The 13,500-nt window shown below is 40.7% G+C and overlaps 1 protein-coding gene across 8 annotated transcripts in view; it reads left to right on the top strand.

Moving 5' to 3' along the window:
- The window catches only part of ZNF462 (zinc finger protein 462), a 93,828-nt gene extending 81,052 nt beyond the window's left edge, over positions 1–12,776 (top strand). For all 8 annotated transcript variants that reach the window (XM_074932231.1, XM_074932230.1, XM_074932234.1 and 5 more), the window contains 4 exons: positions 1,154–1,377; positions 3,728–3,860; positions 8,775–8,889; positions 10,060–12,776. In XM_074932231.1, coding sequence (XP_074788332.1) covers positions 1,154–1,377; positions 3,728–3,860; positions 8,775–8,889; positions 10,060–10,261 — 674 coding nt within the window. In that variant the 3' untranslated portion in view covers positions 10,262–12,776. The remainder of the gene's footprint in view (positions 1–1,153; positions 1,378–3,727; positions 3,861–8,774; positions 8,890–10,059) is intronic.
- Positions 12,777–13,500: the final 724 nt, after the last annotated feature.

A 13,500-nucleotide genomic window follows, 5' to 3' on the forward strand; every position in this document is an offset into this window, starting at 1 on the left:
CAAAAGTGAATGAACAATGGAGCTTTTGCTACCTGCCGGAAACCCTAAGGGAGTCTGTATTTCTGTAGTTGTCTTTGGATGTGATATTACCCTCACTAAAGAAAAGGTCCCGTTGCCTCAGACCCATACATGGATTGCCCTGCCTCCCATTCCCCTAGATTTCTTGGTTACCGTCTGAAATTCAGGCCTGGTTTTTTTCATTCGTTTTAATCTGTTGTTAGGGATGAACCTTCATGAGGAGGATCAAACTCCTCCTTTAAACTGCAGTCCATAAGGAGTAACAATACTAAATTTCATTGTTCTAGTTCAAAAGGCCAGTTGGCTAACAAAAGCCCATAATGAGGATCTTCTGGTGACCCTCAGCTGGAGGATCAGATTTGAGGTTTCCCTTGTGTGCACAGCTCAAGGAATCACAGTGGATGAGTGTTACACACATCAGATTCTGGCTCTGTCAAATGACTGAAATTAATTGCAGCTCTGTTAAACGTCAGTGCTTTGTTTGAGAAGTGGAGAGTTTAAAAACTCAGCAAGAGCATTTTCAGTACGCCATACGTACAGATTTTGAATCTGAACTTTCTGAAAGCTGTGGGTGTGTTGGGAAGTTTCTGCCCCTGTCTGAACTCTTCCAGGAAAAGGTGCTGCCTTGCTTACCCTCTCAGTCCCCAGAGAGTAACTTTAGATGTGATGGTGAGGATACCAGCTCTGATTTTTATAGAGCCAGCAGGGTGATGCATTGGCAAGCACCCTGCAGCTTCCCTTTTATTACATTGCTAGCAGCCGTTCCTGGCTGTTGTCAAGTACTGAACCAAAATGGAATTTTTGTCTAGCTGATTTATGGCTGGTTTTGTATTCCCAGGCTCTGCTACTCTGACTCACAGATGGAGTCTCATTTGCCCCAAAACCTCCATTCCCATCTTCTTCATCCATTAAGCAGTTACATTTGTGATGAGCACCTGCACTGAAGGATTAACCCTGTCATTGCAGGAAGAATTGTGGGGCTTGTGTCGGTCCATCTTAGCTCACATTCCTTTATAGACGGACTGCCTACCCATATAGCAGATCCTGTTCTTTGTGTGGGTGGTAGTGCCCAAACTGTTGAGATGTGGGCTTGGTATTTCATAAAATTTAAGTGAATGTTGTTCTATCCCTACAGAAGAACGGGTCGTTCCCATTGAAGTCTGCCGTTCCAAACTGTCAAAGTACTTGCAGGGAGTTGTTTTCCGCTGTGATAAATGTACCTTTACCTGCTCCAGTGATGAGAGCTTGCAGCAGCACATAGAGAAGCACAATGAACTGAAACCTTACAAATGCCAACTCTGCTACTATGAGACCAAACACACAGAGGAGCTGGACTCTCACCTTCGAGATGAGCACAAGGTAACATCCAAATAGTTTTAATTTGCAGCAGTCTACTCTTTGTAAATGTTATATTAGTTTACTTGTATGTCAACTGTGAGTAGCCAACTTGCCATTGGCTGTTTTTTCTTTCTCTCAACAAATCTGGAAACCAATCCCATGTTGGGCTTTACTTCCTCTGTTTTCTGTTATTTTTTTTCTTTAGAAACTCAAAATTGAGGGGTTTTAAAGCTGTTCAGATTGATCAGAATTAGCAGACTGGTGTAGGCAGAGTATGATTATCTGGAAAAGGCTCTTGTGTATAGTTGGTTTATTTAAAGAGGGGTAAAAAATAACATTGTGAAACAATATTAAGGCTGTGTGATTCAGCCTCTCTAAAAACCAGGAGATTCCAAACAAGATTGCTCTGGCAAGTTGGCAGTGTGACATGCCATGCATATTTTAATAACAAAGAGGGCAATACATCTCCATTTACATTTAACAAGGGAAAGATAAACAGCAAGTGTAATCAGATTCTAAGTTAAGACTGCTTTGGTGTTTTTGTGGGGTGCCTGAGCACAGACCTGATCCAGTCTTTGAGAAGTCATTAGAGGCTTTCTGCAGACTACGAGCTTTGTATTTCTGTAACTATGAGCAATGTAGCTGAGAGACTCAAGTTCTAGAACTAGGATGTATTTGGAGTATTTGTTAGAGTGCTTCCTCTTTGCAGGAGGCAGCTATATGCCTCCATCTGTTGGTGTTGAGCTGCCCAGGTCATTACTAAAAACTCACTCCTCCTTCATTGACTGAATGACACATTCCTTACAGCCAAATACACTTATGTTGACAGTATTAGCAGCAGAAGTCCCAGCAAAACTTTTCATGCTTATTCCAAAAAAGTGTTTGTCCTGCCATGCTTATCTGCCCTCTTCTTTATTACTTCTGTACATTCTTCTGCAGTTCACAGAGTACATGAGATGCTCCACACCTCCTAGTCACCACAGCAATGCACTTGGCCTGTGCAGGAGGCACTGTTGCTTTTTCTTTTGACACAGTGCATCAGGCTGGGAAGTTTATTCCCTTACTTAGCTCTCCCATCCAATCTGGACCTGCAGTGATGGTGCCAGCAGTTTAGGGTGTCTTTTCCCCATTTCTCTTTGGTAATTTATATCTCACTAATTTGTATCCATGTTCTGGGCTTGGATACCCAGGTGATATGTTTGCACCTTAAAGAGTTCCTGTGCATGAGCACGTTGAACTAAATGCCTTGCATGTGGTCTTGTTTGTTTAATTCTCAGTGAGTAACCTCATCACAGCTGCTGTCTGTATGGAGTAGGGCGAGGAATCTGCACACCACCGCATTTAGGATAGTTTGCTATATTTGGAGGTATACTACAGTCTTAATTCACATGCTCCTTAGGTTCATTCACATTCCCTTTCCCACAGGGGGATAAAAAGTACTCGGTGGATGTTGATACTTCATTGAGCATCATGCAGGAGTTGTTGTACTGAGCTTATTCCTCTGTCTCCATCCTCTCTGCCTCTGTGGCTCAGTGCCTGTGCTGCTGAAGGGCTATCTCTTTGCATGAAAGATGAATCCAGAATCCTTCCCAGCAGTAATCAGTGAGCTCAGAGGGCACTTGTCATCCAACAAGTATTAGCCTGAGTTCATGCTCCACGCTCTCCACCTCTGCTGTAAATCTGGACCGCTCTACTGTTTCTGTTGGATGTGGTGGATGGAGTTCCTGACTTCTGTGCCCTAAACTACTCTTTCCATACTGCTGCTGTGAGCTGTTAAGTAGCTGGTGCATTTCACCCTAGGGTTAGCTGAATTTGACTGCTGTGTGAAATGTTCCCATTATAGTCTGTGTATCAGTCTGCAAAGCACTTTGCAGCCCTTCATGAAAATTAATCCGTTATTAATGAGTGAAAGTATATGTGACACACAGTAGCCACGTGCTTAATAAAAGACCCATCCTTTCATGAATGAAGCTGAATGAACCAGTCACAAAGAATTTCGTTGAGTGTGGATATGCAGTAGCAGTGTTTGATCACAGTGGTTGAATGGTCCCATAAAAGAGTGATAAAACTTTAAGCGTTTTGCATTTCTTGGATTTTTTTTTCTGTTTTAATGCATCAAAACGAGGAAGAAATGAGAGGGGTTTATGAATGTCATTAATTTTTGAAAACAAAAAATGAAAAATGCAGAATAAACAGCAAAAGAAGAATCACTGTAATTGAAAAGAACTGAGTGTTAATTTGATTAGGTGACTGCATGTCACCTCTAGCTGAGCAGGCTTTGGGGTGTATTCGATTTTGTTTTGCACATATGATGATTTTTCTGATTAGTTGATGATTGTGCTGATTGCTGACAAAAGTGTTTCTTTCAAAGGTGAGTCGTAATTTTGAGCTGGTGGGACGGGTTAACTTGGACCAGTTGGAACAAATGAAGGGGAAAACAGAGAGCTCCAGCAGTGATGAAGAAGAAAAAGAAGAAGAGTTAAGCCACAAGACTGAAGAGAGAGGTCAGTGCAGTTTTTTTTTTTTGGCACTGCAACATGCCAAGCAAGGTCAGCTGTTGACTCTACAGCACATTCCTGTAGAGCCATGCAGGCATGCCAGCAGGAGCAGAATGGGGTTTTTGTCAAGACAGGGCTCCTGGGGGAATCTTGTATTTCTAATCCTTATTACAAGTTTTCTGTCTGTTAAGAAAATACACACTATGAGAAAACACAGATAGCATCTGTGACTTACCTGCCTGTAGATAACATCTCTAAGGGCTTGGAAAAGGACATAAGAGGAGTATTTTAGTCATCTGTCAGGTTTTCTGTTTTGGTAACCAATTTTCAGCTTTTCACTTGGCATTGTTCAATCAAGAGATGACGGGGTAGTGCCCAGACCTTTTGTGGTCTGTTCTTAAGTCTGTGCCCAGCATTCCTTGTCAGACAGTCAGTCCTGTTACAGTGCTGCAGTTGGCAGCTCTGGAGCCTGAGTAGGTCCATGCCCCACCTGCTACCCTTGTATATTTAAACATGTGCCTAAGTTTGTATCTCAGATTAATTCCACTGACTTCAGCAAGGCTAGGCCATGTGCTTGCTAATGCTTTTGGTTTGGTTGAAGTTAGATCAGCATGGAAAAAGTAAGTTCTCTGTAAATTGAACTAAGGGTTTCTTGTCCTTCCAACAACCTTCCCCCATATAAAAACCAGATTATCGCATTATCTCTGTAAACTGTGTGTTGTCTAGTCTGCTCTGGTGCACAGTTCATCAGACAAATGCAGTAAGTTCACAGCTCTTTAATATCTGTAGACCTGTAATGTCTGAATGTCAGATTCCTGGGGTCACGTGCCCTCTTGATCCTGATGACCAAAGTTAGCCAAGTACTGTGTACTTTAACTAAAGGTATGCCACTATGTTTACCTTTTTTCTCCCAGATTTTCAGCTTTCAGATTCACTCAGGAGTTGCTCACAAAAGAAAATGTGAACAAAAACATTGAAAAATGTGAACAAAACATTGAAAAATTCCTATTTCTGGATTCACCGGTTGTTTACAGAACAGGAGAGGCTCAGATCATGCTTGTTACATTTTAATAGCAAGGCCCCAGCATCAAGCCTTTTTAGTGTCCCTGCACTGTAAATTCAGTCTGTGCTTATCACCAGCACTTCAAGCATGATTAGTGATAACTTTTATTTAAATGAGAAAAAAAGCATGTTGCATAGGAAACCATTTACGTTTTGAGAAAAAATAGCCTTCGCAAGATCTTAGGTCTAACAGTAGAAAAATCAGAGGAGGACCGAAAGGGATGTTTGTTCTATATGCATTTCAAAGTTTAATGTTAGTAACTCATGTGGAAAGATGCTTGTGTGTCTGTTTGGGGACAGCTTTGACCCTCAGAGCTTCATGCCTGGAACAGTGTGTAATGATTTGTCTAAAGCACGAGCTCACCTTAGCTGCGGATCTGGCAGGCTGATTAATGTTTTGTATAGACCCACAAATAGCAGGGGATGAAGAGTCATGCTGTCCTTGTGAGGATTACCTTAGCATTACATAGAAGCACAGGTGCTGAAGTGACCGTGGAAGTCATGGTATTGAGACCAAGGAGAAGAAGGTGCTATCTGCCAAGCCTTACAAATCCTTGTAAATGCACCATGGGGATGGGGACAACACAAGGTGAAGTTCATTGTTTAAATTCGCTTTAGGTTACACTGTGAAAATGTAAAAATATCACCTTCTGTGCTGGAGGTTAAAATTTGCAGGGATAATAGGTAAGTGTTATCCTCGTGTTTCATGGGATCAGTAATTAAGCAAAGGGATAGTGTCTTAATAATTCTACTTTTTATTTTGTACTTCTTTCACCTGTATCTGTGGTTTTTTAGTCTGTGTCTGGCTAAAATGATTCCTGCATGTTTGTTCAGATGAGCAGTCTAAAAAAATCATGCATATTTCCAAGTTGTGTTTTGCAGCTATTCTTTCCTGACTTCCCAAATGTTTCACCATTGTTGTTTTTTCTCCTTCTTAATCTGTTAGCATTTTTATTATATTACACTAAAATAGGTAGAAGATGCAAGAAAACCCTTACGCCTACTACAGCAAGGGTATTTAGAAAAGATCTTGTTGTATTGTCTATATTTTTCTAGACAAGTTGTAGGTTACCACTATAAGGTGCAAGATGCAAGGCACACTTTCAAAAAATGTCCCAGCGAGAGAGGAACTGAAGGCATGGGAGGATGCTGAGTTGCATGTTGACATATCCTTACGGAGTTTCAGAAGATAGCTCTAACAGAAATGGTTTGTCCTGGTAGCAGACCTATGGTTTTAAATACAGCCAGTCACAGTGGCTAATGCTGTTACAGCTTTCAAACCACATTAAACTGTGTAATCCTGTATGCCACTTGGGTGCTTTTGACCATTCTAGCCTTTGTGGTGTCAGCAGGAAGTGGGATTTGTTGAGAAGTGCCTCTGTGTGCAGTGTGAGAAGTGTCTGGGAGCAAATGCTATCTGAACCCTCTGAAGTCAGTGACTTGAACAGAACCAGGATTTCTTCCATGAGTCAAACGGCTGCCTAGATTCTCCACTTTGACTTCAAACTGGCATGTACAGTACTGAAGGTGCAAAGAAGAGCTTGTTTCTTCTCCAAATGGACTGTTGGACAGTGGACCAAAAAAGGGCTATTAGCCATGTGAACAGGCAGAGCTGGGCAGCAGAGCTAAACTTCTGTCTTGGATGGGAAAGGGAAGGAGCTGTTGGCTGCTGGTGAGATTGAGCTAGGAAGAGGGTGATGAGGGGAGAAGAAGAAGGTGTCTGGCATACACGTGGAAAGAAACAGCTCCCCCTGGTAGGGACTGCATCCCAGAGGGAGTGTCTGTCTTACTGATCTTTATGTCTCGGTCCTAGCAGAGACTGGAATTGAGAGGTGTTTTTCCACAGTAAACAAAAATAAATGACCATGAATGCTTGTACATGTGATGCAGGAAAACTGCAGAGAGGTCGGGTGTCTGTTACCTCTCTTATGCAGGCCCCTTGATACTCCTCCAGGGAAGCAGTCCAAATTCACATCCGGAGAAGCAAAATTGGTTGGGAAGTAGGGTGAACAAGATAGTGTTTCTGAAGAGGTGGTGGTTTTATTAGAGTAGCACTTGCTAATCTTAATGGGAGTTGCAAGTATAAATCATCGACTGGTTTGGGTTGGAAGGGATCTTTAACAATCATACAGCCCAAACCCTCTGCCATGGGCAGAGAGACACCTTTCACTAGATCAGGTTGCTTAAAACTCCATCCAGCCAGACCTTGAACACTTCTAATGATGGGCTATCCACAACTTCTCTGGACAACCTGTTCCAGTGTCTCAACACCCTCATCTTAGAAAACTTCTTCCTTATGTCAGATCTAAACCTACCCTCTTTCAGTTTAAAACCATTGCCACTTGTCTTGTCACTACAGGCCCTGGTAAAAAGTTTCTCTCCATCTTTCTCATAAGCCCTCTTGAAAGGCCACAATGAGTTCGCCCTGGAGCCTTCTCTTCTCCAGGATGAACAACCACAGCAATTCCCTGTTTGACCAGAATGGCTTCTATGTTGTGTATCCCTTCTCTTCAGAGGCCCAGAATACTTCCTATTGTGTACTGTACAGTAGGTATGTTCTTACACAGAACAGCAGCATTTGCCTCTCAAACTTTTACCCTCCACAAATATTTGTCCCTGTACCATGACTAATCTGTGTTTTACAGTGTGTTTATAAATTTGTACCACGTGTAAGGTATTAAAATCCAGATGTAAACTGAACTAATGGCATTGACTTACTTTCTGGTGTTCCTCTTGACACAGCACTTTGCTCTGTGATATTTAACAACATAATAAATCACTGACAGTAAGAAATACGAAGTGGGTTTTTTTCTTTCAGGAGGAAGAGGCAAAAAATCATGTTAAGAATCATTCCATATAGAATTTAGTAAAAGCTAACTAGTGAGAGACATGTCACAAAAATGCATTTACAGGACTTACGTATGGGTAATAGGGGATATGTGGGCAATTTTAAGTTCATAGGCTGATCTTGAACAGAGTACATTTGAGAGTAAAGAAATCAAGTGAGCAGAGACCAGAACCAAAATGAAGCAAAATAATTTTGGGTGGAGTCAGAAAGACATTCTGTTGATTTCTTGCTTAAGATGATCCCTGCTAAGGAATTAATGTTCTGAGCAGATGGTGCTGTCTCATTTCCAGCAAAAGAATCAAGTGAGATAGTCTGTGCAATTATTTTTAATGGCTTGTGTGGTGATCTTGTTAATTTGTGAGAAAATATTTCATCTTTTGTTAAAGCTGGCTGTGCGTATATGGAGCTTGGCTTTCAGAAGTACCATTCCCTAAGCTGCCAGTGACCACTTGTATTACTTAGATGCATGACACTTCTGCAAATGAGGCCCCAAGCACTTTGTGTGAAAGATTAGAATGGAATGAAACACCTAGGCAGTTAAGATGCAGGATTTAACGCATGAGACTTTGTGATGAAAGGATATCTGTTTATTACGAGGATCAGATGTTAAATATACTAAGTCCTTGTTTCCTAAAATTTGTACTACCAGTTCAGAAATGATAGATGGGCTTTAGTGGGGTTTTTGAGTTTGCTTTCAAGCTATTTCAGCTCTAAACTTCTCAGTTCTGGTTTTGAATTAAAACTCCACGGTCTCTTCACTTGTTGAAATACAGGAACAGGGAGTAGTAACTCGTTACCATTATTTGCAGAGATGCTTTAAGACTTAGGATGGGATTTGTCACTTGCTGTGCCACTTTGCTTTGAGAGAGTTGCATTTTCACACACACAGTTACTTGACAGGTAAGTCCTTTTGCCTCTCAGGGATGAGAAGGTGCAGCAGATCAGGATCACAGGTGGTCCCTTCTTGCCCTGGCACTTCTGAATTCAAGGGCTGTACTGTCTTTTTCCAGATCCCATGATGTTTTCTGACAGCAGTGCTCCAGAGAAACGGTTCCCATGCGAGTTCTGTGGCCGATCATTTACAGAAGGCTCTGAGTGGGAGCGACATGTGCTGAGACATGGCATGTGAGTTAGTTTACATTCTTTTGCCGAACAGCCAAAGGTAACAGAAGGCTCTTCATTCCCCCCCACCCCATTCCTCACCTTCCCAAAAGCCCTGTGATGAAGGCAAACACAGTTCTATCACAAGTATGGGTACAGTCATCAGATGTTTCTGCACAAGGAGTTCCTGTTCATCCCTTTTAACTCCGCTGCCCAGGGTGGCTCTAGAGCATAGGGTTTAACTGTGATTCTAGAACTTAAGATTGTCCCAAGGTGAATACCACTTGGCCAGGATTAACTTTACCTGAGTGTACTTTTGATTTTGCCTGCCAGCAGAGCAACATAGAAATGTCAGAAAATTATACAGAATGTTCTAGGAAGGAACTGGGGCTTTTTTCTCCTTTTTTGTTTTTCACATGCTTGCAGCTAAACGTGCATAGCAGTGCAAAGAATTATGTGCAGAGAAATGTCAGGACCTTCAGGAAAGTAAAAATCCGTCTGAATGAACTCCTCCTAAAATGTGCATAGTGAAGATCTTTGCCTTTCCACAGGAGTTTGCACACTATGGGATAATTCATATCACAGATAAGATAGGCATCTCTGGAACAATAATTTTTCTTCTAGAGATCTTGTTGGTAGCAGAGATCTCTCCTGACCAGAGTTTCTTCAGAGAGTAGATGTCACTCAAGGTTGCTGACATATGGAAGACAGTAGAGTAGGTTAACTGTAATAGGATGAGAAATATTACTTCTCTTACCCTGTAGTCTTGTCTGCCTAAATATGAGTACTTGAAATGTTGCAATCTATAAGAAGTTTTACTGGATCATTAGCACTTCGGGAAGAGTACTCTTTTCCTGTGCCTTTGTTTGGTGCTTGTAAATCTTGTTTACAAAGGACTCAGGAAAGGGGAATAAACTTTCAAAGGTCAGAACTGGGGTTTTTCCCTCTCATCATACCTGTCCCAGTGTAAAACAAATAAAAGATTTTGTTTCAAAGCTGGAATGTCATGGGTCCCACTGGTAGCCTCATTCCACTGCCTCTCCTTTAGAGCATGAGGTGGCAGTGGTGTGGCTGCTTGTGTCTGCCTTTTTAGAAAGTGATTTGGTTTTCCTCCTCATGTGATAGGCAGATTTGATTTTTCTGCTCTCTGTATTGACTGTAAGCGTTTCTCTTTTCTGCCACTCGGCTTTCCAGGGCACTGAACGAAAGCAAGCACAGGACCAGTGAGGACAGCCAGCCAAAGGAGGATGTAGAAGAAACTGTTAGTACATTGCCAGAAGAAAAAGAAGTCATTGAGAAAATGGTAATGGACTATTCCCACAGCAGTGAAACAGCAGTTAGCGTGGTAGCTGCTGACAAACCTCTCCAAGACAACTCGGAGGCCAAAACAGAATAAGCATTTGGTGTGATTCTAATCAACGTACTTGAACAGTGATGAACGGGGTCGGGTGGGCGGGTGGGGTGGGCAGAAGGAAGAAATAAAGCTGCTTTTGGGACTGAATGATCTATTTTCAAAGCACTGGTACCTGTGTGTGTGTGTATATTAAAGTTATTTAAGTGATGGAATAAGTGGCTCCATTACATCACTGCATCTTTTCTTCTGGATCTTGACAATGGGAAGTTACATTCATCTTGGACTAATGAAGCAACTCCCCGTATTCCTACGTTACACATCGTGTTTTGCAGTGGAGACTTGGATTGTTTGTGAATGGAAGCGTCGTGAGCATGGAAGAAGTAGGGGGGACAACTTTTCAACGCACAAATTTGTGTGCGTTTTTCTAGTTTTAATACATAATGCTTTTCCAGACTGAATGCAACTGCTTTAGAAAAGAGAAAAAAAAAGAGAAAAAAAAAAAGAAAAAAAAAGGAAAACAAAAACAAAACAGAAACTGCTTTGCTTAAAACAGTCACCTGTTTCCTAGTACCTCAGAATTAACCAAGGGAGATCTCTGCATTTGTCAGTACTACCTGTTGTTGTTGTGGTTAAATGTAGAGAGACTGCTGGGCAAGGTGGTGAATGGAGGAAGAAAAAAAGTTTTAAAGAAAGGAAAACAAATTGTGCTTAAAATCCCAGTGTGGGTTTTATTTCTTAAAATACTGTGATTTTTTTAATTATTTTAGTAAAAAAAAAAACAAAAAAAAAGAGAGAGAGACTTTAATTCCTAGATAACTGTTTGTGAATTGTCATCCTTTATTCCAGGTAAGCTGTTTGTTAGTATTCAGTTATAATTTTAGGATTTGATAGATTTCATGTGACTGATTGTGCGGTTTTGTTTGCCACATGTTTATTTTCTATCAGCCTGAGGTGTTACAAATACAGCACAATTAAGTTTCTCATGTAAAATTAGTATTTCTTTTCGGGGTGGAGGGGGGACAGGGAAAGGAGACTAGATCTTGTGAATAGTACTTTTTGTTGTTGTTAATTTTAAACATAAGGAAATAACAAAGAAGTTTTAACTTTTTTTTAAAAAAAAACCTAAAGAACCAAACTTACGGCACAGCTATGCAGCTCACGGGCCAAACACATAGGTCCTCATAACTGTTCTGTTGCTTGTCATACTAACATCTATCAGTCTCACACCAGTAACTTTTCGTTAAGATTGGCTGCCTTTTTTTCTTCTGTCTGTGGTGTGTGTGTTTTCTTTTTTGTTGTGGTGTGGTGGGAGGGAAGGGTGTCTGTTAACACATCTTTTTGCAAGCGAAGGTGAAATAGTTACATATGACATTGAGCCTGGAGAACTACTTTTACTCGATTCAAGATGGAGTTGCTAAGTTTTTCCCCTCCTCCTTAGCTTTTAGCATGAGGGGAGCAGAGTAGAATGAATAGAAACCTGCATACCTAAGTGGCTGATCCTGCACTACTTCTTGGGTAGAAAGCTTAACAAACCCAACAGGAATTTTGCCTGAGCAATGAATACAGGATCTGGTGCCCATGGTATGTTCTGATTGTGAACAAAGAAGAGTTTCTTTCCAAAAAGTAGAAAGTACTTGACTGAAACTTAGTTTTAGAAATGCATGTGTCTTCGTTTGTTTTTTTTGTTTTGGGGGGGATCGGGGCGGGGGCGGCGGGAGGGGGGAAAATAGGAAGCTGCTGAGGAAACGGTGTACTTAGAGAGCTTCACATAAAATTGATGGCAAATTTTTGCATTTGTGGAATAAGTGCTACTTGAGAAGCATGGTGTTTTGCTTTTGGGGATTCATCAATTGTGTGTTAGGGGGATTCTTTTGATTTTTTGGTTGTGTTTTTTTGTTTTGGTTTTTGAAGTAGGGAGGGAACATCATGGAAAAACACATTGGAATTACAAGTATAAATACACATTTTGTGTCTGTATTTGTTTTTTAATTGGCTTCATTTCAAATGTATTTAAACAGTTCCATACCTGGATTGGGTGTTTTTAATGGTTACCAAAAAAAAAAAAAAAAAAAAAAAAAATCATGATTGTGACATGCTTTTATCACTACTTTATTTTTCAAATAACATGTAAATATTGTAATCCATTGGATTTTGTTTTGCTAACCTGTTAATAAAAACTATGGGACCATTATCCTTTTAACAAGCTTAGAATGTCATATTTTTTTTCCTTTTTTTCTTTTCCCAAAAATGTATACCTGATATATTGTGGACACACATTTTAGATGCATTATTATGATTCTGTTGACTGTAATGACATAGAATTGAAAGTAACATTTTTTTCATTGTTTAATTTATACAGAGGACTTTTTCAGAGTTTGACAGAAGGAAATAATAGCAAAATGCTAACCCATTGGCTTCAGCACTCGGTATTTCCTGATTTTAAAATTACTGCTTACTGATGGGGGATAGGAAGGGGATACTGAACTGTTGCACTGACGGGTTTGTTTTTTTTAAAAAAAAAAAAACAATGAAAATTAATAAAAACTTTTTAAGAGTGTGTGCTTGTGTCTGTGTAGTTTTTTACTGGCTACTCTTGGCTACTCTGATGATAGGTCTGTACAAGTGACTGGTTCTGCAACTGGCAGGTCTGGGAGGGAGCAAAGCACTGTTTTCACCCTCTGCACCCTTTCCTCCAGTATTTCACAGGGAGTTTGGGATTTACAGATTGGGGGGTGTGGGGGTGTGTGTGTGTTGACTTCACGTCGCTCACACAGATTTATAGGGTCTACCAATTCCCAAATAATGCCTTGAATATCCACCAGCCCAACATCCGTTAGAGGTCAAGGGCACACTGCCCAGGTCTGCTGACGACTCCAGAGCCCAAACATAGAAATGAAAGTATTTTGAAGGCTGTCTTGAAAGATCAAAATAGAAACAAGCTGCTATTTGGATTATCAACTCAGTCTCTTCATGAGCTGGATTTCTGTATGCTCCAATATATGATGACCTACTGGATCCAGCATTGAGGCTTTGATTAATTACAGTTGAATATACACCCATTAAGGTGGAGCAGGAGGCATTGTTTTTCCCTCTTTCTCCACTGAAAACTTAAAATTATGCTTGTTGATGTGTCTTGGAATATTTCTTGGTTAAATACAGATTTTTAAATGCACAGTCAGAGGGTTTTTTTCTGGGTGTGTTTTAATCAGATCCTGTTTCCAGTTTAAGCAGCTTTATGATTCTACTGGAACTGGTTCTCAGCTGAATGTTAAGCATGATGA

The sequence above is a fragment of the Athene noctua genome, chromosome Z (genome assembly GCF_965140245.1).
Source record: "Athene noctua chromosome Z, bAthNoc1.hap1.1, whole genome shotgun sequence".
Classification (NCBI taxonomy): Eukaryota; Metazoa; Chordata; class Aves; order Strigiformes; family Strigidae; genus Athene; species Athene noctua.